The sequence below is a fragment of the Terrapene carolina genome, unplaced genomic scaffold (assembly GCF_002925995.2).
Source record: "Terrapene carolina triunguis isolate 2854851 unplaced genomic scaffold, T_m_triunguis-2.0 Scaffold746, whole genome shotgun sequence".
Classification (NCBI taxonomy): domain Eukaryota; kingdom Metazoa; phylum Chordata; order Testudines; family Emydidae; genus Terrapene; species Terrapene triunguis.
The window spans coordinates 475103-498798 of NW_020665097.1; the positions used below are offsets into that span (position 1 = coordinate 475103).

The following is a 23696-nucleotide window of genomic DNA, read 5'->3' on the forward strand; positions in this document are numbered from 1 at the left end:
CCCTTGGCCCAGGGAAATGTCCACAGGCCCATTTTCCAGTGGGGGGAAACAGAGAGAGAGGCAGCGTAAGTGACTTGGAAAAGGTTACATAGAAAATGCAGGGCAGAATGGGGAAAAGAGCTCTGCTCTCGATGGCAGCAGCTCTAAGTCTGAGCCAACAGAGCACAGAGCCTCACACAACAGACTTCAAATCGCTGACTTCAGGCCACCATACAATGGAGCTAACAATTCTCACCCACCTTTGTGAAAGACTTTGAGATATGTAGGCAACAGCGTGCTGTGCAAGTGCAATGGAGCGCCCTTAGCCACGTTCTCAGACATTAAGCCCAGAGAAGGTCAGTAACATGGCAGGGAGGTCACATCGCCCCACTGGGTGGCATCAGCTGTGAAGCCATGAGAACTGGGCTCTAGTCTTGGGGCTGACACTTATTTGGCATTTTCCTTCTCGATGTTCATAGTGAAAGGAGCTGTGTGACACTTTGGGGGTGTTGCCACTGACATCAGCAGGGCCAGGGATTGCACCCTTGGTCAGGTGTTGAACGACCACAATGTACTTCATACAATATCGCACCATTTCCAAAACACAAGCATTTAGAGCAAGGAGCAGAGCCTTTCAGGACAGCAGAAAGCTTGCACTGCCCATGTGAGGGGGATGGTCATGATTCAATCCAGACTTAAGATCTTAGGTGCCAGTTTGTGATATCTTACATGAGTCAAGTATGAGAGGGGTAGCCGTGTTAGTCTGGATCTGTAAAAAGCAACAAGAGAGTCCTGTGGCACCTTATAGACTAATAGATGTATTGGTTTTCACACCTCAACTGCCAGAAGAGGGCCTCATCCTCCCTGATCGAGCTGACCTCATTATCTCCAGACTGATTCTGGCCTGCATATTTATACCTGCCTCTGGAAATTTCCACCACGTGGGAATTCACCCACGAAAGCTTATGCTCCAATACATCTTACAGGAGTGACATTTTCAGAGGGGGTACCTGGCACTTACATGAAACTAGGCTCCTTCAAGGGGTCTCCTGTTGGGCCCCCTTCATCACTGTGAAGACTCTTGGCCAGTGCATTGTTGACCATGTGGCAGCAAACAGATTAGAATAGCCAGCACTATCCATTGCCTTGCTTTAAGCGCTGGGGGTTTTTATCAATGGAGGTCGGTGGCACTGTTGCAATTTAGCCATGTTAGCTAGTTTTTGGAATATAAAACGCGATGATTAAGGTGTCGATCCTGCAATAAGCCCTTTATGGAGCTGGGGCCCAAACACTATCGCAGTCTTGGGGGGAATCCAGTCTCAATGCAGAAAACCAGATAAAATTTCAGACAAAGTAGTTTTAGCTTTATATTCAGTACAAATGTTTATTTTTGCAATGAGAACCGCACAAAAAAACCTTTAGTATATAAGTGAAAACTCTATGAATTCCCTTCTACAAATGTCTAAAGTGTTTAATACAAGTCTCAAATTCACTGACAGAATTATTTGCCAAGCGTTCCGTGCAAAAAGTACAGTGGGATTGTACGTTTCTCTTATTCTTTTGTACAGGATTAAAGAGGAGGAGAAAATAACCAGGATTACATCATTTAGACTAGACTTCTATAGCAAGAAGATGCATTCTAATGTCCATAACTGTTAAATCATACACAAGGGGATGGGGTGGGGGAAAATTAAATAGTGTATCATCTGAATTACAACCCAATTATAAACACACACAGTAAAACAGGGAAAAAAACATGAGAATAGCAAAAAAAACCAAACCAAAACAAAAAAAACCACAACCACCTTTGGCAGAAAAAAACTGAAGGAATCATTTCTCCAGCTAAAGATACCACGTTATGGTCATCATTCGGCGACGTGTAAAAAACAAACAAAAAAAATGCACAGAATAGAACAAGAGTACAACTTAAAAAAATATTTAAAGTTACAGAGTATGTAGGTGCAACCTGTAAACGTTTCCAGATATTTGCAAACAATACAGAGGTGAGCAAGAAAGGGAAAGAAACAGACTACTGGATTAACCCACCAGTCTAAAAAATGCTACCGCTACTCCGAATTATTAACTACTGACGATAAAGGTTTGGCAAATTTCAAATGCAAAAAAGGGCTGAACATTAAAAAAAGGACTAATATCGCTATTGACTAGATACAGGGGGGTTTGTTCTTTGCATACATATAAATTATATAATATTTGTTTTCTTTATTTTACAACCTAGGGTGCTCTCTTAGAAGTTCCAGCACTTCCAATTGGTTTGTTTTCTTGTTTGCAATGTGGTGGATTTTATGTACAATTGCGATGAGTGTGTGTGTGGTCACTCTTACAGCGGATGTGCACTTAAAAATACCCGGAAACCCTGAGCTTAAAATTAAAGGAGGGAGGAGATGATCACCCAAAGTGCTTTCATAAGAAGAGGAGAGAGCGTGGAAAGAGGAATACTGCCCAAGAAGGGTGAGAGATGGAAGCAGCTCACCCCATGGTTCTGCGTGAGGTTCAAGAGACGTCGTTGGAAGAGGTTAGAGGAGAAGCCAAAGGTTCAGATTTCCCCCACTATGCACAACCAAAAAAAGATTGAAATCCAGAGGCAATTTACAGACTGTGACACAGGCCTGTTCTGCAGAGGATGCAGCTGAAGCCTTGGGAAAGGACTGTAAGAAGTGACTGTTACTAGCCCTCGGGACATGGGAATAGCACGTTCCCTACCTCTCTTCCATGCCCTACAGTGCCATGAGGTTTTGCTCCTGCCAATTCTTGGGGATCAGAGTAAAATCAAGCATATCCCCTATTCCCCTGCTCGGCACAGCACAGAGAATCTGCCCAAGCCAAGAGAGCCTGCCCACACTTTGCCTAACCTGAGGCCCCATCAACCATTTGCCAGCAACATAAGGGTGGCTCCTAATTTGCATAAAATGATGCCAGTTGTGTCCATTATCATCATGGGTGGGGGGCCTTGGCAGCTCACAAGAATACTACAAGTCCCAGCATGCAATGATCTTGGCCAGGCCACTAGCATGAGCACAGGATACTGGGACCTTTCAGATTGCAGTTGTATTTTAAAGTTAAGGGCAGCCACCACTTGTTGATCCACACTGGCACATCTCATCTAAACAAACCCACTGAGCTCTGAGGCTAAGCTGCAGCCAGTCACTGGTCTGGCCTGGGCTCTGCCAAGCAAGGAGAACAGGGATGCTGCTCTTTTGGGTTTCTCTTTGCAACAGCAGCAGGATCAGCTGCTAATGAAGTCCCCTGGTGCAGGTTCTCCCAGACAAAGGAAATCAGGACTTTTCCAGTAGAGACACCAAGGGGCTCTAATGAGACAGGCAGTTCACTGGGATTATTTCCTGAAATAGCCAACAGAAAAGTGGGGCTCTACATTCCCAAGCACAGACAGATCCTCACCTGATGCAGTTAATAAGCTCCCTGTGATAATTAGATAGAATCAAGAACTATTCCTCATGCCATCACCAGACAAATCCTGCACTCTGCTTCTCTGGTCTTGCCTGTGACTATGGATAGCACAGTGGGGAGGCCAGAGATTAAGAGCTACGGAGATGAGGGACTTGAATGTCCTGACCATTCTCTTGGTCAGTACAAGTTTCGATCGGGAGGAGCCTGTCAGGTTTGACTGAGTGTTGTTTCATTAGAGTGGGGGGTAGGGGATGGACTTGGGCAGGTTTATGGGATGGATTTCTAGACTTTCTTGCAGCCTCCCCACTACCCCAGCCGGCTCACACATCACTAGGTCGATCATGTTAGCTAAGAGAAACTTAACAGGCTGATTTCTTTTAAACTTATTCCCCTCCCCACTGGCAGCAGAGAGCTATAAGGGATGACAAGAAAGTAGCTTAGAAAACACTGAAGTCAGCTTATGGCAGACGGTCAAACCCTACAACCTGAGGCTGCTATTTCAACGCTTGCTTGGTCACGGAGACAATAGCAAAGTGGAGTTTATCCATACTAGTGCCGGCTAATCTGTCCCCTGTCCTGACTGGATCTTCCCAGGGATAGCTGCACCCAGTTCTCACACTGAACTAGGTCTGGAATGTGAAGAGAAGGCCCTCCCACCCCGTCATCCAACCCCCACATTCAAACCTCAGAAAGCAAGTATCAATGGAAGCCATCAGCTCTCAAAATGAATAGCTTGGCCAAGGCTTGGAGAATCCCAGCTCTTGCTCAGTGGGACAAACGTCACCTCTGGAGTTAGTCAGGCTCTTGTGCTTGCTTTACATAGTGTCAGCTACGTCTGCATCACAATCTCAGAAACTGGGAAGGGACTGCGCTGGTTGTCTGAGACGCTGTGGGTGTCAGTGCTTGGGGTCCTGATGCGCCCTCTGGGTGAGAGAGGGGGGCCAACAGCAGGATGAAGCCTTCACACAAGTTCAGCCTCACTACACCTTGTCCAGGATTGTGTTGCTTTAGCATGGCAGCTCTCCTAGCCCTCGTTTAGGAGGGAAAATGCACACTGGCTACCTAGGACAAGCTTCCCCTCAGGATGGGGACAGGAGCGTGAGAACTCCTTCCTTTCCCCTAGAGCACAGTCAGGAGATAGGGACAACCTTTCCTCAACAATCCTCACCCCTTTAAACAACTTAATCACAAATAGGATTCAAAGAAATGTCAGTACGACACCATCTTTTAAAAAAAAAGAGATGAGTTTATTCCATGATCAGTACAGACCAAATGCATATTCACCGTATTAAAGTAAAACCAATCAATTACTCCAGCGCTCACCCCATACTGACACACCAGTATTGTACTGTATAGTGGGTATTTATGGCACATAACGTTTTAACAGTTCATAGAATAAAATTAAAAGAACACTGAAGGCGCATGGGAAAGCGCCTGCTGCTAGTGAGTGAGATTTGATAGGTGGTGGAAGGAGCCTTTCCAAAACTGCCGCCTCCTCTTGCCCTCCTCTCCGCCACTTCTTTTAGGTATAAAAACTTTTTTTTTTTAATCATATTTTATGACATTTAAAAAAAACCAAAATGCAGCTTTCTGGTTTTACAGTTAAAAATATAGACTAAAAGTTTGAAACTGAGCAAAATATAAGCAGTGTTTTTACACCGAGTTTGGTGGCCCACCAAAACCCTCAAACAAATATATGCCAACTATAGTCACTATACAATACAGCCACAGTCAAACACTAGTGACAGGGTGGTAGCTTCCCCTGGTGTTACTGGTTTCTCCACTCCACTCTATAACAAAGAGACAATTAATACCCAGTCAAGAGCTGAGCAGTAACAAACTGCCTGGAGGAAAAAAACAGACTGAAAGAAACTGACTTTGGTTGGTAGTCTAGCTCCAATTCCCGGACCTCCACACAATGCTAAAACAAAAACCTCACTCAAATGGCCAGTTACACTTGACACCTCCACTGTACTATTCCCTTTTTCACAAGCGAACACTTACAGAGAATGGCTCCCAGCTAAAGGCTTGTGGGAAGTTAAGTTAAAGGCAAAGCCAGTGATGAAAGGACCAGACACAGCTTGTGTATTTTCCCAGCTGGACCCCAGGGCTCCCATTCTTGCCAGGATACTCCCATAGGCAGCCTCTCAGTGAAGAGCATCTCTTGCTGTCATGACACAGCACTGTTTATTCATAGATATTCTGTAACTTAGAACCTTTATGGATAGAAAAGGTGTGAAGAACATGAAGTCCTGGATATACTGTGAATACGTTTGGCATAGAGAATGTCGAGTGATCAGGGCACCCTTCCCAGCAGCTGCATGTCCAATCAAACCTAGTACGTAGTTGGCTTGTCTTGGTCAGTCTTTCTTCAGTGTGTGAGGGGGGGCAAAAGTCAAACTGTAAGGCAGACTCTGCTGATCCTTCGGAGGCCTCGACTGAAAGATCTGCAATGGTCAGACATGCAGAAGGGCTGCAGGAATGCTCCCCCTCCCAGCCGCCATTAACACTATGGAGAGTCAAAGATTCGCCGGGAAATTAAAGAGTCAGGAGAAGAAAACCAGGCGCTATTAGAAAAGATTCTCTTCGAATATTGCCAACAAATCGCTCTGGAAATTCATGTCGATAGTAGCTGCCATCTGAAGGGGGAGAGGAGATAGGAGAATTACAAAGGCTGCAGGATTGATGCTTACAGGAGCACATTGCAGGGATGCTGCACTTGACTCAATGGGTGGCATTAGGGGCCAGGGATTTTGCTGGGCTACCTAAACTTTTTACTGGTATAATCTAGTATTTTTGCCCTATAAAAGTGGACCTAAGCCTCCTGGCACAGTTGTCTGCCAATCTGTTCAAGTTGGGAGTCTTCACTCAGTTCACCAAGGGATCAGCATCCCAGCAAAAGCACTCTGGCCTGCTTGTAACCCCTGGCCGATAAACCCAGCGTTAAATTAAACTGCAGAGTGATGCTCTGTCACTCAGCTCACTGCCTGAACATCTGCCTCAAATTCCCCCCCCCCCAGTGGGCCCAATATCTTCCCCCCCCCCACCCCTCCCCCACCCCCCACTCACCGCCTCTCTGCGCCTTCGCTCCTGCTCCCGTTTTCTGGCCATCTCTCTCTGCTGATCCAGCATAGACTGAGAGGACTGTGGCTGAGAGCTCTGTGCTTGGGGCGCAGAGGCTGCAGCTGACACCTGCTGCTGCTGCTGCTGCTGCTCCTGGCGTCTTCGGACTTCTTCCTGAACTCTGCGAGCTTGCTCCAGGGCATCCTCATCATCACGACTCCTGCCAAGACCCAAAAGTGTCATTAGAATGGTGGGGCGCTTTGTGCAAACCCATAAGGCATAGAAGTTTCTTAAACAGCTCTATGGGGGTATTGCTGGGTCCTTCTTCCACCCATGGGCTGGCTCATCATTGCTGTGATGAAGGACTATTTGAGGAAACACCATTCTAGAGTGGGAAGGGAGGTCTCAGATTTGGCTGTTTCAAACTTGTTCCTAGTGTGACCCGTATCTTAGATTTCAGAGTAGCAGCCGTGTTAGTCTGTATCAGCAAAAAGAACAGGAGTACTTGTGGCACCTTAGAGCGTCTCATGGATGCCTCCCCTCTGTGATCCTATAACCTTCCTGTGGGAACTCCAGCAATCACTGACATAGTGAAGTCTCTCAGGAAAGGACTCAATGTATTACATTTTTAATGCCAGGTAGCAACTGGAAACGAGGAAGAGCAGCCAGCACCATGTGTCCAGCCATCTCCCCCAGCAAGTGCTCCCTGGGGATCCCAGTTGGAGAATGGGCAGCTAAGGGGTTTCTCCCTGTGGAGCTTGTTGCATAGTCAAGCCACCCATTTTGCAACACCCACACTGTGGAATGGGAAGTGCTTAGCGCATCAAGAGATTCTTGCTCATGTTGCTTCTTGCTTAACAGTACAGTTAGTCAGCTTGAGAAGGAGGAAACCGCAGCTGTTATCCAGCTGGCACACCCAGATACCTCAGTGGTATGAACTGTGAACAGAGTATGATGCTGGAACTCTACAACTTGCACTGGCTCCTGCGTGGGCAAGGAGCCCACCTCCTCGTGAGCCCACCATGGAAGTGGTGGCTATATTACACACATTGATTATGTTCAGAGTTCCTGCACTGCAGCATGTAAGTGCTGCCACGCGTCTAGGCTAACAGAGCCCAGGTACAACCCAAGGCAGCTAGAGAAAAGGTGGCCTGGACAACAGGGCCATGTCTGGTATACCCCTCAAAAGGGCAGTGGAGACAGCTTTACCCTCACTGTCTTCTGGTTGATCATGCTGAAAAACCTGTCTTTTCCCAAAGAATCAGCAGTGGCTCCAAGGCACCAAGCTGACAAGTGAAGCAAAAAGCAGAAGTGACTGTCCCCCATGGGGACATAACCCCATTCACAGCACCTCGGTACCCTGGGGAGACAAGCTTTAGGAGCAATGAAATACAGATGTGCAGGCCTCTCACCTCATCCTTTCCTGCTCCCGCCTCAGCCGCTCCTTCTCCTTTTCCACCTGTTCTGCCTGAGCTTTGAGCGCCTTCTCCCGCTCCTCCTTCTCCCGCGCTGCCCTCTTGAAATGCTCAAAGCTATCGCTGGAGGACTTTGCTGTGGAGGATGGAGTCGTGAGGGGTTTCTGGACCAAGCTTGCCCACGAGCCCATGTTCTTTATTTTCAGATCCTGTGAAGTCAAGAAGGCAGCATTAGTTTTGAACTGGGCCATAGCTAGCAGACAAAGCCTCCCAGCTAATGTTAACAGCACACAGAAGCATGAGTCTGGCATGAACCTTAGTGCTAGGCATTATGGTTAAGTTCAGAGAGTCACAGTAAGAGGCCACAGAACTCCCCCAAAATCATTTGCTGAAGGGAACCTTCAGCACTTGTGACCTGTTTCAATCCAGCACAGACTGATAGTTACTGAAAGAGGAGGTTACTTACCTATAACTGGGAGTTCTTCGAGATGTGTGGTCCATATTTGTATTCCACTGAGGGGTTACGCATGCGAACCATGCGCCTGCAATCAGAGCTTTTGAAAGTAGTGTGCATTGGTCTGTGCATGCGCTCTGGTTCACCTTGCGCTTCCAGCCGAGGTGATAAAGGGGGAGTCGAACCGGACCGTGTCGCCAGATCCTTCTCCAACACGAATCAGACAGATGCGTAGCAGAGAGGAAGGAGGGTGGGAAGTGGAATACACATAGGGACTACGAATCTCAAAGAACCTCCAATTACATGCAAGTAACCACCTCTTCTTCGAGTGATGATCCCTACTATTCCACTGGTGGTGATTAACAAGCAGTACCTAAGTCGGAAGAGGGTGCAAGGATGAGGAAGGAATGGTTGTGTGGAGAACTGCCATCCAAAGGAGGCATCTGCCACTGAGTCCTGCACTAAGACAGTGTGCTGCAAAGGTGTGTAAGAACTCCCCGTGGCCGCTCTACATTGTCCTTAACTGAAGGGAGTCCATGGTCAAAGCCTGAGCTCTCGTGGAGTTAGCCTGCACCCCTGTGGGGATAGGTAGGCCTGACAGTTGGTAGCAGAGTGAAATGCAACCCGAAATCCATTTAGAGATCCTCTAGGTGGAGATGGCTCGCCCCGAGTCTTTCTGCTACTGCAACATATACAGCCTAGGGGAGTTCCTGATTGGTTTTGTTCTCTGCAAGCAACAGGCCAGAGCTCGTCAGACATTGAGGGAATGGAGTTGATGTTCCTCTGCAGATGCGTGTGGTTTCAGGAAGAAAATAGGTAAGTGAATAGATTGATTAATGTGAAGCTGGGAGACCACCTTTGGTAAAAAGCTGGGGTGTAGATGTAGGGAAATGATCCTTCTCTAACACTATAAAAGGCGGGTCCTCTATCATAGCTTCAAGTTCACCAACCCTTCTCGCAGAAGTGATAGCAACAAGGAAAGCAACTTTCATGGAAAGGAGGGACAGAGCACAATGGTAACAGTTCAAAGTGTGGTTTCGTTAGCATGGAGAGAACTAGATTCAGGTAACCATTGGGGTGTGATCATTTGGATGGGAGAGGTTGTGATGAGGCCTTTCCAAAACCTAGTGGTTAGTGGGCGTGTAAAGACAGTGCAATCTTCCACTGGGCAGTAGAACGCGCTAATCGCTGCCAGGTGGACTCTCAAAGAGTTGAGACAAAACCTGATGACTTCAAGGACAGAACATAATCCAGGATCAGGGGGATCCCCCATCAGTTCAGGCAGAAATACTTTTTGTTAGACCCAAGATGAGAAACGTTTCCATTTGGCTCGGTAACATTGCCTAGTGGAGTCCTTCCTGCTGCTGGAGAGGATGTCTTGCACAGCAGGAGAGCACGTGGAGGCTAAAGCAAATGGCCATCCAAATACCATGTTCTGAGGTGGAGCGCATGTGGATTGGGATGCCTGATCTCGCTGTTGTACTGGGTCAGGAGATCGGGGAAGTTGTGGAGGGGAATTGGTGGGCAGAAGGACATGTGGAGGAGATTGGGAAACTGGAATTGCGTGGGCCAACAGGGTGCGATCAGAATGACCATTGCGCTGTCTTGTTAGATCTTGTGCAGTACCTGAGGCAGGAGAGGTAGAGGAGGGAAGGCGTAGTTGATTTGGTCTGACCAAGGGAGCAGGAGAGCATCACCCTGAGAGTGGTGACCGAGGCCTCCTCTGGAGCAGTATGTGGTACATTTGCTGTTAGTTTGTGATGTGAATAGGTCTCTGGTCAGGGTCCTCCATCAGGTGAAGATGCTGTGTACTACTGAATTGTGAAGTTCCCTCTCGTGGGAATTGCAAAACGTCTGCTGATCGAGTCCGAGACTAAATTCTGTGTCCCTGGATGACAGCTTGCAGACAAGAGAATCTGGTGATTGATGAACCAATTGCAGAGATTGTGCATAGAGCGGCCCATCATGTTCCTGTTTGTTGATATAGGAAATGGCAGTAGTGTTGTCTGACATGAGGAGACCATGATGGGAGTGAATAAACAGAAGAAAGGATTGGCATGCCTTTCTTACAGCTCAGAGTTCCAGGATATTTATGTACATCCTGGATTCTCGGGGAGACCACGTGGCCTGTGCTCATCCATGTGGGCTCTTCAACCTATCGGGGATGCATTGGTGATGATCATCTTGTCTGGTAGGAGGGAAGGAAGGGAACCCGCACGCATATATGACGTGGCTCTGACCACCATCGGAGGGATGACAGCATGAAATCCAGGGAGTGATGATTTGGTGAGTAAACGTACTGAAGCCACGTCTCAAGGCAGCAAAGGTGGAGTTGTGCAAATGGGTCACACATGTACACAAAAACCACGTGGCCCAGGAGGGACAGGCAAGTCCTGGCTGGTACATAATGATTGCTCATGATGTAAGTTATGGCATCACTAACTGTCTAGAACCTGTCTTTCAGTAAGTAGGCCCATACTGTGTCCGAACTGATGATAGCTCCTGTGAAGTCCAGAGACTGTGTGGGGTCTAGGATTGGATTTCTCGACATTGATGTGGACTCCAAGGTGTAGCGGGGTGAACGCCCGCTCCAGCCCTGAAGGGGTTGGAAAAGCCCTGCAGAGGGCTGGGGCTGGGTAAAGGAGCAAAACCCCGGCTGATTGGGGAAGTGGCTGCAGCTGGGGCCACGCCCCAAACTGAGCCACTCAGCCTTATAAGAAGGCCAGGGTAGCCAGAGCTGAAGAGTCTCCCTCTGACTGCAGAGAGAGACAGGCCTGGCTGCAGGGAGCTCACCCGGGGACCTAGAGTGAGGCAGGGCTGGGGAAAGGCCTTGGGGGCTGGGAAGCCCTAGGCCAGCAACTCCCCAGGCTGCAGGACCTGGTCCTAGGCCCATATAGGTATTGGGGTTGCAGAGGGGCAACCTGAGGGTGGGTAAAGGCAGACAGTCCAAACCCTTTGTTGCCTGTAATGGTTGGCCGATAGACTGCAGTCTGCCCCAGGGCGCGGGGGCTAGATGGTGACTGGCAGTAGCCATGACTGAGGCGACATTGGGATAGGGGGTGGGGAGACCCAGAGAGAGAGAGTGGGGTACTGCCAGGGGGGCAGCACCCAAGCCAAGGGCACTGGGGTCCGGGAGGGATACGGGGGCCAACAACAGGTGGGACACCAGGCCTGCAGAGGGCGCTCCGGATGCTGGTGAGCTAATTCCCGAGACGATCAGTAGGAGGCGCCGCAGGCGTGAGTCCAGGCCTGATTACACAAGGGATGAAAGGAAGTTGAGCAACATGGAGGTTGCTTCTTGCCTGGATCGTGCAATTAGAAGCCAATCTAATGTCTGACATAGGCCGCAAAGATGGAAAAAACTTTGGCGAAGACTCGGAGTGGTGGCTATTCTGAAGGGGAGCACCCTGTACTGGAAATAGTGGGTGCTCACTATGAATCTCAGGAAATGTCTGTGGGACGGATGGATATCAATGTGAAAATAAGCAACTTTCATATCGAGAACCGTAAACCACATGCCCTTTTCTATGGATAGGATAATCGTTGCCAGCATGACCATATAAAACTTGAGCTTGTGAATGAACCGACAGATGTCGGAGATTGAGGATTGGTCTCCACCTGCCTTTCTTCTTGGGTATCAAGAAGTAAGTTGAGCAAAACCCTGTTCCATGGTATTCTGTGTGTGTGTGTGTGTTCTACTGCTCCCTGTTGTAATAAGGAGTTCACCATTTGGGTGAGAATGCTGTTGTGAGGGCAGTCCTGAAGAGGGACAGGGAGGGGGGGTCTCGGAGGAGGTAATTAAATGAACTCGATCACATAGCCCTGGTGGATGATGTTCAACACTCATTTGTCTATTATCATCACACTCCAACTGTGGGAAAAGAGTGCTAAATGACCCCCAAGGGGGGGGGGGGGGTGGTTGTGAGGTGGCAGGCATAGTTGTTGGCAGCTCTGGGGCTCGCCTCAGAAATACTTCTTGGTTGGAGGTTGTAGCTGTGATGTTGAAGCTTGCAAAGGAGGCCCAGGAGGGGGCAAGATAGCTGAGTCTTTTGATGCTTCCTTGGAGGCTCAGGGGGTCTTTGAAGGCAAAATTGTGGGGACCTATAGCACTGGTGGAATTTGAGCTTGGGGGCAGGAGCATAGATGCCCAGTGAGCGAAGGGTGGCTCTGGAGTCCTTGAGGGAATGCAGCGATTTATCTGTCTTTTGGTTAAAAGGATGGGATTCACCAAAAGCGAGGTCTTCAACAGTGTTCTGTACCTCCCTCGGGAAAGGACAGTTACCTGTTCCGTAAATGGCGTTCGAGATGTGTTGCTCATGTCTATTCCACAGTAGGTGTGCGTGCTCGCCATGTGCACCAGTGCCGAAAGTTTTTCCCTCAGCAGTACCCGTAGGGGGAGCGCTGCTGCGACCCCTGGAGTGGCGCCTCTATAGCGCTATAAGGGGGGAGCCGCGTGCTCCCCCCACCCTCAGTTCCTTCTTGCCGGACCAACTCCAACAGAGGGGAAGGAGGGCGGGATGTGGAATAGATATGAGCAACACATCTCGAAGAATGCCAGTTACGGAACAGGTAACTGTCCTTTCTTCTTCAAGTGCTTGCTCATGTGTATTTCACAGTAGCTGATTGCAAGCTACGTCTGATGGAGGTGGGTAGGAGTTCAGATTCCCTGGCTGAAGCACAGCTCTACCGAAAACAGCGTCATCCCTGGTGTGGGAGATGATCGCATAGTGCGATGTGAACGTGTGTACTGAGGACCAGGTAGCGCCTCTACTGATGTCCTGGATAGGGACATGGGCTACAAAGGCCGCCGCCGAGGCCTGAACCCTTGTCGAGTGAGCCCTTACGATAGGTGGTGCGGGAACCCCTGCTAGGTCGTAGCATGTGTGGATGCATGATGTAATCCACCGGGAAAGCCTCTGGATGGAGATCAGTTGACCCCTCATGCGCTCGACTGAAGCAACAAAGCGTTGCGAAGAGCTGCGGAACGGCTTAGTCCGATCCAGACTCTGTGCACATCGAGCGTATGAAGGCGACGTTCCTCGTTACAGGCATGAGGTTTGGGGCAGAGGATATGCAGGAAGATGTCCTGGCCCATGGGAAAAGCGGAGACTACCTTAGGGAGGAATGCCGGGTGTGGGCGGAGCTGAACCTTGTCCTTGTGAAAGACTGTGTAAGGGGGGGGTCGCAGGTCAGGGCCCCGAGCTCCGAGACCCGCCAGGCTGACGTGATGGCCCTGAGGAAGGCCACCTTCCATGAAAGGTGAGACCATGAGCATGTGGCCAGGGGTTCGAACGGGGGCCCTGTGAGGCGGGATAACACTAAATTTAGATCCCACTGAGGGACAGGGGTTCTAGCATAAGGAAAGGACCGATCTAGCCCTTTGAGGAAACGCCCAGTCATGGCATGGGAGAAAACGGAGCAGCCCTGGACCGGCAGATGGAACGCCGAAATAGCCGCCAGGTGCACCCTGACTGAGGAAGGGGCCAGGCCTTGAGTTCTAAGGTGAAGAAGGTACTCAAGGATACGTTGGAGCGGGGCAGACATTGGGGAAGTACCCTGCTCGCCCGCCCGCCCACCTGGAGAACCTGGACCACTTCGTCAGGTAGGCTCGGCACGTGGATGGCTTTCTACTTTCGAGGAGGACACGCCTGACCCCTTCCGAACACCTTCTCTCCTCCGCATCTAGCCAATGATCAGCCACGCTGTCAAATGGAGGGTGGCCAGATTGGGGTGGAGGCAGCGGCCCTGGTCCTGGGAGAGTAGGTCCGGGCGGAGAGGCCATGAGCAAGCCCAGGAGGGTCCTGTACCAATGTTGCTGGGACCAAACTGGGGCGATCAGGAGGACGTGCGCCTTGTCCGTTTTCACTTTCTCCAGTACCTTGCCAATGAGGGGAAACAGGGGAAAGGCGTAAAGGCGCAGCGAGCAGCGGCACCCAGGAGCCGGCAAACAGGGCTGCTAACAGGGGAGTTTAAGTGGGAGTTTACAGGGGGAGGTGGAAGGGGAGGCAGGGGGCGCGGTGTGTGGTGTGCTCTGTTTCCCCAGAAGCGGAGGGCAGAGACCATAGCAGCCATGAGCCAAGCAGCGGGGGACACAATGCAGATGATTGCATGTGGCGGCTGCGGTATGTACATGGTTCTGGCAGGGGTGCCTGAACAAAGGTATGTCTGTATGAAATGCCGCCTAATAGACCTGCTAGAGGAAAAGATTAGAGGGCTGCAGATGCAGGTAGATACTCTGGTAGAGTTCAGAAGGGGATTCGAGCAGCTAATGGAGCAGAAGCAGGGTGTGGCAGAAGGGGAATGCTCAGGGGTGCAGGTGGAAGCGGGGGCCATGGTCTGTGAGGGGGGAATGTCGGGGGGAGAACAAGAGCAGTGGAAGCATGTGACCGTGAGAAGCAGGCCAAGAAAAAGGAGGGCTAGTGAGGGGGAATTAGAACTCAGGAACAGGTTTGGGTAACGAGGAGGGGACACAGCTGGTGGTAACTGATGGTGGGAGGCAGAGGAAGAAAAGAAGAGCGACTAGTCCGATAGAGAGAGGGGAAGAGTTGATGGAGACAGCGCCAGTACTCGGCCCAGGGAGGTCACAGGATGGCACTAGGGGGACTATAGGAGAAAATAGAAAGAGACAGCAGTTACGACTACAGGGAACAGGGGATAGATTTGTAGATCGTACTGTCACCAGGCAAAGGCAGGTTTATGAGATTGGAGACTCCTTACTGAGGAGGATAGACAGGCCTGTGACCAGAGCGGACCCAGAAAACAGAAGGGCGTGCTGTCTGCCGGGCGCTAAGATACGGGATGTGGACCTGCGGTTGAAAAGGATCCTAAAAGGAGCGGGTAAGAACCCCTTGATCGTCCTCCACGTAGGAACAAATGACACGGCTAGGTTCTCGCTAGAGAGAATCAAGGTAGATTATGCCAGACTGGGGAAGACACTTAAGGAAGCTGAGGCTCAGATTATCTTCAGTGGGATTCTGCCTGTTCCTAGAGAAGGACAGCAGAGGGCTGACAGCATTGTGAGGATAAATAGCTGGCTAAGGGAGTGGGGTTATAAGGAGGGCTTTGGGATGTATGGCCACTGGGAGGCTTTCGGGGACAGACAGCTGTTCTCGCGGGATGGACTTCACCTGAGTAGGGAAGGAAATAGACTTCTGGGAGGGAGGCTGGCTTATCTCATCAAAAGGGCTTTAAACTAGAAATTTGGGGGAGACGGTTGGGAGATGTCCAGTTAATCTCCACGCTTGAGTCCAACACTGAAAAGGAGTGTGAAAAGATAAGCACAGATATAGGTAGGGGTACGGGATTGGACACAAGAAAGAGGGGGCAGAGGGACAGTATGGGGTCCGTACCAAATTGCATAAGTAATGCGAGAAAGGATAGACAGCATACGGTAAGATGTTTATACACCAATGCGAGAAGCCTAGGTAACAAAATGGAGGAATTGGAGCTCCTGGTCCGAGAAATGAAACCTGATATCGTGGGAATAACCGAAACGTGGTGGAACTGTAGTCATGACTGGAGTACAGGTATGGAAGGGTATGTGCTGTTTAGGAATGACCGGAAAAAAGGTAAAGGTGGGGGAGTGGCATTGTATGTCAATAATGAGGTAAAATGCAAAGAAATAATAAGTGATGGAATGGATAAGACAGAGTCTGTCTGGGCAATAATTACACTGGGTAAAAGAACTACTAGAGCCTCCCCTGAGATAGTGCTTGGGGTGTGCTATAGACCACCGGGATCTAGCCTGGATGAGGACGGAGAACTATTTAATGTTTTTAGGGAAGTAAAAACTAATAAGAACTGTGTAATCATGGGGGACTTTAACTTCCCAGATATAGATTGGGGAACAAATGCTAGTAACAATAATAGGGCTCAGATGTTCCTAGACGTGCTAGCAGATGAATTCCTTCATCAAGTAGTAACTGAACCGACGAGGGGGGATGCAATTTTAGATTTGGTGCTGGTGAGTAGTGAGGACCTCGTTGAGGAAATGGTTGTAGGGGACAACCTTGGCTCGAGTGACCATGAGCTAATTCGGTTTAAACTAAATGGAAGGTTTAACAGAAATAAAACTCTGACTAAGGTTTACGATTTTAAAAAGGCCAACTTTAATAAATTAAAGCAACTACTTAGGGAAGTGCATTGGGATAACATACTTAGGGATCTAAAGGCAGATGATGCCTGGAATTATTTCAAATTGAAGTTGCATGAGCTGTCCGAGGCCTGTATACCAAGAAAGGGAAAACGATTAGTAGGCAGGAGATTTAGACCTAGCTGGATGAGTGGGCATCTCAAAGGGGCAATTAAGAAAAAACAGAAAGCATACAAAGAATGGAAGAGGGGAGGGATCAGCAAGGAAACCTACCTTATTGAGGTCCGAGCATGTAGGGATGCAGTGAGAAAGGCCAAAAGCCGTGTAGAGTTGGACCTTGCGAGGGGAATTAAATCAAATAGTAAGAGGTTTTATAGCCATATAAATAGGAAGAAAACAAAGAAAGAGGAAGTGGGACCGCTGAAGAATGTAGATGGAGTGGAGATTAAGGATAATCTAGGCATGGCACAATATCTAAATGAATATTTTGCATCAGTCTTTAATAAGGCTAATGAAGGTCTTAGGAATAGAGGGAGCAGGACAGAGGGGAATAAAGAAGGAGGGAATGACATTACAGTATTAGAGGTGGAAGCTAAACTTCAGCAGCTAAACGGGACCAAATCGGGTGGACCGGATGATCTTCATCCTAGAATATTGAAGGAAGTGGCGCAAGAAATTGCAAGTCCCTTAGCGATAATTTTTAATGAATCTGTAAACTCGGGGGTGGTACCGTTGGACTGGAAAATAGCTAACGTGGTTCCTATTTTCAAGAAGGGGAATAAAAGTGACCCGGGTAATTACAGGCCTGTTAGTTTAACATCTGTAGTATGCAAGGTCTTGGAAAAAATTTTGAAGGAGAAAGTAGTTAAGGGCCTTGAGTTGAATGGTAATTGGGACAAATTACAACATGGGTTTACGAAAGGTAGATCGTGCCAAACCAACCTGATCTCCTTCTTTGAGAAAGTAACAGACCTTCTAGATAAAGGGAATGCGGTGGATCTAATATACCTCGATTTTAGTAAAGCGTTTGATACGGTACCGCATGAGGAATTATTGGTTAAACTAGAAAAGATGGGGATCGATATGAAAATCCAGAGGTGGATAAAGAACTGGTTAAAGGGGAGACTGCAGCGGGTAGTACTGAAAGGGGAACTGTCAGGTTGGAGGGAGGTCACCAGTGGGGTTCCTCAAGGTTCGGTTTTGGGTCCGATTTTATTTAATCTATTTATTACTGACCTCGGAACCGAATGTAGGAGTGGGCTGATAAAGTTTGCGGATGACACAAAGTTGGGAGGTATTGCTAATTCGGAGAAGGATCGGGATATTCTGCAGGGAGACTTAGATGACCTTGTAAATTGGAGTAATAATAATAGGATGAGATTTAATAGTGAGAAGTGTAAGCTGATGCTTTTAGGGATGACTAACAAGAATTTTAGTTACAAGCTGGGGACGCATCGGTTAGAAGTGACGGAGGAGGAGAAGGACCTCGGAGTCCTGGTTGATCGCAGGATGACTATGAGCCGGCAATGTGACGCGGCTGTTAAAAAAGCTAATGCGATCTTGGGATGCATTAGGCGAGGTATTTCTAGTAGGGGCAAGGAGGTGCTCCTTCCGTTATACAAGGCGCTGGTGAGACCTCATTTGGAGTACTGTGTGCAGTTCTGGTCTCCGATGTTTAAAAAGGATGAATTCAAACTGGAACAGGTACAGAGAAGGGCCACTAGGATGATCCGAGGAATGGAAAACCTTTCCTATGAAAGGAGACTTGAGGAGCTCGGTTTGTTTAGCCTAATCAAAAGAAGGCTGAGGGGGGATATGATTGCTCTCTTTAAATACATCAAAGGGATAAATACCAGGGAGGGAGAGGAATTATTTCAGCTCAGTACTAATGTGGACACGAGAACGAATGGATATAAACTGGCCGTGGGGAAGTTTAGGCTTGAAATTAGACGAAGGTTTCTAACCGTCAGAGGGGTGAAATTCTGGAACAGCCTTCCGAGGGAAACGGTGGGGGCGAAAGACCTCTCTGGCTTCAAGATTAGGCTAGATAAGTTTATGGAGGGAATGGTTTAATGGGATAACGTGATTTTAGTCAATTAGGTAATAAAGTGCCATCGCTGGTAAAATGTGGGTCTGGCTAGAGAATCTTGCCTGTATGCTCGGGGTTCTACTGATCGCCATATTTGGGGTCGGGAAGGAATTTTCCTCCAGGGTAGATTGGCAGAGGCCCTGGAGGTTTTTCGCCTTCCTCCGCAGCATAGGGCAGGGGTCGCAAGCTGGAGGATTCTCTGCGACTTGAAGTCTTTACATCACGATCTGGAGACTTCAACAGCTGAGTTAAGGGAAAGTGGGTGGGTCAGCTTTTGTGGCCTGCATCATGCGGGAGGTCAGACTAGATGACCATAATGGTCCCTTCTGACCTTTAAGTCTATGAGTTGACCCGACCATGACAGGAGAAAGGCATCTGAGATCGCGTTCCTCCCCACGCCCCCTCTGGAACAGAACCTGTGGCAACGCCGGTTCTGTCAATACCGAGAGGATCTTGTCCAGTTTGTCCCAGGCCTGGGAGAACTCTGAGGCCAACCAGAGTTGGAGGGGCCTCAGCCGAAGCCTGGCGTGGCGGACCACGTACGTGCACGCCGCCATGTGGCCCAGGAGCTGCAGGCATGCCCTGGCTGTGGTGACGGGGAACTCCGTGACTGAGGCTATAAGTCCCTTCAGGGTCTGGAACCTGTCCAGGGGAAGGGAGGCTGTGGCCTTGGAGGCATCCAGGAGAGTACCTATGAATTCTATGCGCTGCACCGGAACCAATGTTGACTTGGCCTCGTTTATTAGGAGGCCTAGGTTGGCACACGTAGCCAAGAGCAGGTCCACGTGGTTCTGTACCTGGGACTGCAAGCTGCCCTTGAGCAGCCAGTTGTCGAATAGGGGAATATCTGTACCCCTCGGCCGCCACTACCGCCATACACTTTGTGAATACCCTGGGCGCGGTGGACAGGCCAAACGGGAGGACCATAAATTGGTAGTGGTCCTGTCCCACTAGGAAACGGAGGAAGCGTCTGTGCCCCTCGAATATATGGATATGGAAGTATGCGTCCTGAAGATCCAGGGCCGCATACCAATTGCCAGGGTCCAGAGTAGGTATGATACATGCCAGAGAGACTATGCGGAACTGGCATTTTGCCATGAACTGATTGAGGTCTCGCAGATCCAGGATGGGCCTGAGCCCCCCTTTCGCCTTGGGGATCAGGAAGTAACGGGAGCAAAACCCTTTCCCCCGGAACTCCCACAGAACCTTCTCCACATCTCCCAAGCTGAGGAGCCGATCCACTTCCTGCTGTAGCGGGGTAAATGCGACGGATCCCCCTTGCCGTCCGAGGGAGAGGGGTGGGAGGGCGTGTAACCCTGGGAAATGGTCTTGAGGACCCATCGGTCCGATGTTATTCGGGACCATTCCATAAGGAATGCACACAAGCGGTTGCTGAAGGCAAACTTTATTGGTAGGAGGGTCCTCTCAGGGGTCACCGGGGTACCCTCCTGCAACCAGTCAAAACCGCCTCTTGCCCTGCTGCTTGCCCCTGGAGGGCCGAAGCTGCGGGGCAGAGCGAGACTGCCTCTGAGGTCGCCTCTTTTGGGTCTTGGATCTCTTGTAGGTGGGCTCGTATCTCGGCTGGGGCGCAGGGACGGAGGCTTGCGTCTTAGGCTTGTCCTTGGGTGGGACGTAGAGCCCAAGGGTTTGAAGGGTAGTACGTGAGTCCTTCATGCCATAGAGCCTCACGTCTGTTTGTTCTGCGAAGAGCCCCCGTGGAGAGCCCAGACAGCAGTAGCCACGATGCCCTGTGCATGGACATGGTCGAGGCCATGGACCAAGCAGCCGTGTCAGCTGCATCCGACGCCGCCTGCAGAGCAGCCTTCGCGGCGGCGGCGCCCTCCTCCACCAGTGCCTTAAAATCCTTCCTTTCGCGCTCTGGAAGGGAGGGCTCGAATTTCGGCAGTGACCCCCACAAGTTAAACTCATATCAACTGAGGAGGGCCTGGTGGTTGGCCACCCGGAGCTGGAAGCTGGCCAACGAATAAAGCTTCCTGCCAAACGAGTCAAGTCTTTTAGAGTCTTTGTTTTTGGGTATGGGTCCTGGTTGACCCTGTCTTTCCCTATGATTTACAGACTCCACCACTAGGGAGTTGGGGGCCGGGTGGGTATAAAGGTATTTGTGCTCTTTCGTGGGCACGAAGTATTTGCGCTCTGCCTTTTTCGATATTGGGACGAGGGAGGCCGGCGTTGGCCAGAGGGCATTGGAGATATTAGCCACCCCTTCGTGCAGCAGGAGGGCCACTCTGCCTGGTACCGAGGATGAGAGCACGTTAAACAGTGAGTCTGAGGGTCCCTCCATCTCCTCAGCTTGGAGTTGGAGACAGGATGCAACTTGCTTTAGTAGCTCCTGATGAGCCCTGAAGTCCTCCTGCGGTGCGGAGGGGGGTGGGGCTGCAATTTTGTCATCTGGTGCAGGGGAGGGGGCCGGTACGGGGCTCTGCACGTCGGCTGATGCCACGGGATCCACCCCTTGGTTGGACTCCTCGTGCAGTGCTGAGGATCCATGATCCACCGATCTATCCCTCGGGGGTCTGGATAGTGCGGCTGAAGGGGCCTCCGATGCCCCGGCTATTGACCGAGGGCCTTGCTGGGCGTGCACAGGGGACCGGGGGTCCACTGGCACCACTGGCCTTGCCACAGGGGCCCTTGCCATTGACTGTGGTGCGGCACCAGCGGCACCAGCTAGTCAGGTTGGCCCGGCTGAGTCATGGGGAGCTGCCTGTAGACCGAGGTCGGGGTTACCAACGACCTATCGGTGCCGTGGGAGCGGTACGAGCGGTGATACCGAGAGCAACGTTTGCCACGGGACCGGGACTCCGATGTTGACAAACGGTGCCGCCTCGAGCTGCTACTCCTCGAGACGCTTCGACGCCTCGATCCGCGACGACGCGGAGCTGGCGATCCCCGCCAGGAGCCGTGGGCACGGTGCCTCGATGTGAGAGAGCTGGAGCGAGACCGGCGACAACGCCCATGCCGGGAGTGGCTTCGGTAGCTCCTCCGAGAATAGGAGCGTCTACGGCGTCTGCCCGTCCTGCCGATACTCTGTACTCGGCATGGAGCAGTGCCTGGAACTTCGCTCAGATGGCACCCAACCAGACAACCTGTTGGGCGACGAAAGTGGAGGCTGGAGACTGTCCTGACAGGACACTGAGCGGTGAGCGGGCCCGAGAGCGATCCCCTGACTGGGATTGGCATTGGGTCGGTGTTGACTGTTGAGAGCCCAGCGGTGGCAACAGAGTCGACACAACCGGGCTGCTCCGCTCAACCTCAGTCGGAGCTCTAGAGCCCGGGGGGGAGGAGAGGGGAGGGGAAACTGGGGCTGCCTGACGTGGATCTAGCCTCACCCCTTGCTCTCTCTCTCAACGCCTTTGAGAGGACAGGGCCTTTCTCTGCTTCTTGGACGGGGAGCGGTGCCGGCCATTGGAAGGTGCCGGGAGATCGCTGCGCACTGAAGACGAAGTGCCCGGTGCCGATTCTGCTCGGTGCACCAGGGTTGGGGCCAGTGCTGACTCCATGAGCAGGGCCCGAAGTCTAATGTCTATCTCTTTTTTAGTTCTGGGTTTAAAGGACCTGCAGATTTTACAGCGGTCGCTGATGTGAGATTCGCCCAAGCAGCGGAGACAGTCGGCGTGCGGGTCACTTCTAGGCATCGAACACCTGCAAGACTTGCACGATCTAAACCCTGGGGCCCGGAGCATGCCCCGGCCCGAACACTAACTAACTAAGCTGAAACTTTATTGACCTAATACACACAGGTACTAACAACAACGAAACGAGTTCTGGGACGAGCTGCAGCAAAGCTGGAGCAAGTAGTTCCGATGCACCGTCACTGGCGGCAAGAAGGAACTGAGGGTGGGGGGAGCACACAGCTCCCCTTATAGTGTGCTATAGAGGCGCCACTCCAGGGGTCGCAGCAGCGCTCCCCCTACGGGTACTGCTGAGGGAAAAACTTCCGGCACCAGTGCACGTGGCGAGCACGCACACCTACTGTGGAATACACATGAGCAAGCACTCGAAGAAGAAACCAAAGGAATGGAGCCAAGACATTCTACGCATAACTATGGCGGTAGCCATGGCCCTGCAAGAGGTATCTGCTGCATCTACCCCCGACTGGAGGGCTATTCTGGCTATCAGCTTCCCTTCCTCAATAAGTGTCTGAAAGTGAGCCCAATCGTGTTGTGGCAGGCTATCAGTAAATTCCTGGAACTTGCTGTAATTCAGGAAATCGCACTTGACTAGTAATGCCTGAGAGTTCAAAATACAGAATTAAAGGCTGGCTAAGGAAAACACCTTGCGTCCCAAAAGGACCAAATGTTTGCCCTCATCATCAGGCGTAGATTGAAGGTGCTGTTGCTTGGCTTGTGCAGTCGTTGCCTGGACAACTAGGGTGTTTGGAGGAGAATGCAAAAAATAAAAAATAAAAGGGGGGGGGGTCTCAGACCCCTTAGCAAGAAGGTAATGCTTTTTGGCCCCTCTGGGGTAGCCATACATGTGGGAGGGGTGTGCCACATGGTCCTGGCAGGCTCCAGAATAGCTTCAGTAATAGGAAGTGCAATTGTGGCTGGTCCCGGGGTCCTAGATTTCTTCCAGCGGAAACTGGAGTTCCCTTGAGAATCTCTGCAACAGTTCCTTGAAATTGCCTGAAGTCATCCAGAGGCGAAGGGGATGCTGCAGTCACTGCTTCATCTGGAGACGAAGAGGGAAAGCTTACCAATTCTTGCAGCACCGCTGGGACCAGACTGAGGTGTTCCTCCTCTACCAACAGATCTAAGAGTCTGCTAGAAGGAGCCTTTAAGCAGGAGGCAGGCAAAATGTTCCGTGGACCAGGCTGGTTCCAAAGGGGGGGGGGGGGGGAGAGAGAGAGAGAAGAGAGGGAATTGGGACCAGGTCCCCAGTATAGCCAATAGGCCAGATCTGAGGAAGGTTGTGGTGGCCCCCACGGTACCAATGGCTCTGAGGCCGTTGAAATGGTGGATGCTGCCATGGATGTAGCAGTCTCTGTGAAGACATGAAGGGGTGATAGGACATAGCTGGTTCCTCTCCTGGTTCCGATTCTTCAGAGGAGGAGAAGGCAGACTGGTTCAAATGGTGGTACCGTCCGAACCGGCGGAAGGGTGTAGACCATCGGAGCAGATGGTGAGAGGACCTGTACTGGGGACATATCCTGAGGTGGAG

At 50.6% G+C, this 23696-nt stretch overlaps 1 protein-coding gene across 5 annotated transcripts in view; it reads right to left on the reverse strand.

Annotated features, from left to right (window-relative positions):
• Positions 1 to 1349: 1349 nt before the first annotated feature.
• BRD4 (bromodomain containing 4) overlaps positions 1350 to 23696 on the reverse strand; it is a 205922-nt gene continuing 183575 nt past the window's right edge. For all 5 annotated transcript variants that reach the window (XM_026660277.1, XM_026660276.1, XM_026660275.1 and 2 more), the window contains 3 exons: positions 7881 to 8092; positions 6475 to 6688; positions 1350 to 6044 (listed from right to left, as the gene is read on the reverse strand). In XM_026660277.1, coding sequence (XP_026516062.1) covers positions 5976 to 6044; positions 6475 to 6688; positions 7881 to 8092 — 495 coding nt within the window. In that variant the 3' untranslated portion in view covers positions 1350 to 5975. The remainder of the gene's footprint in view (positions 6045 to 6474; positions 6689 to 7880; positions 8093 to 23696) is intronic.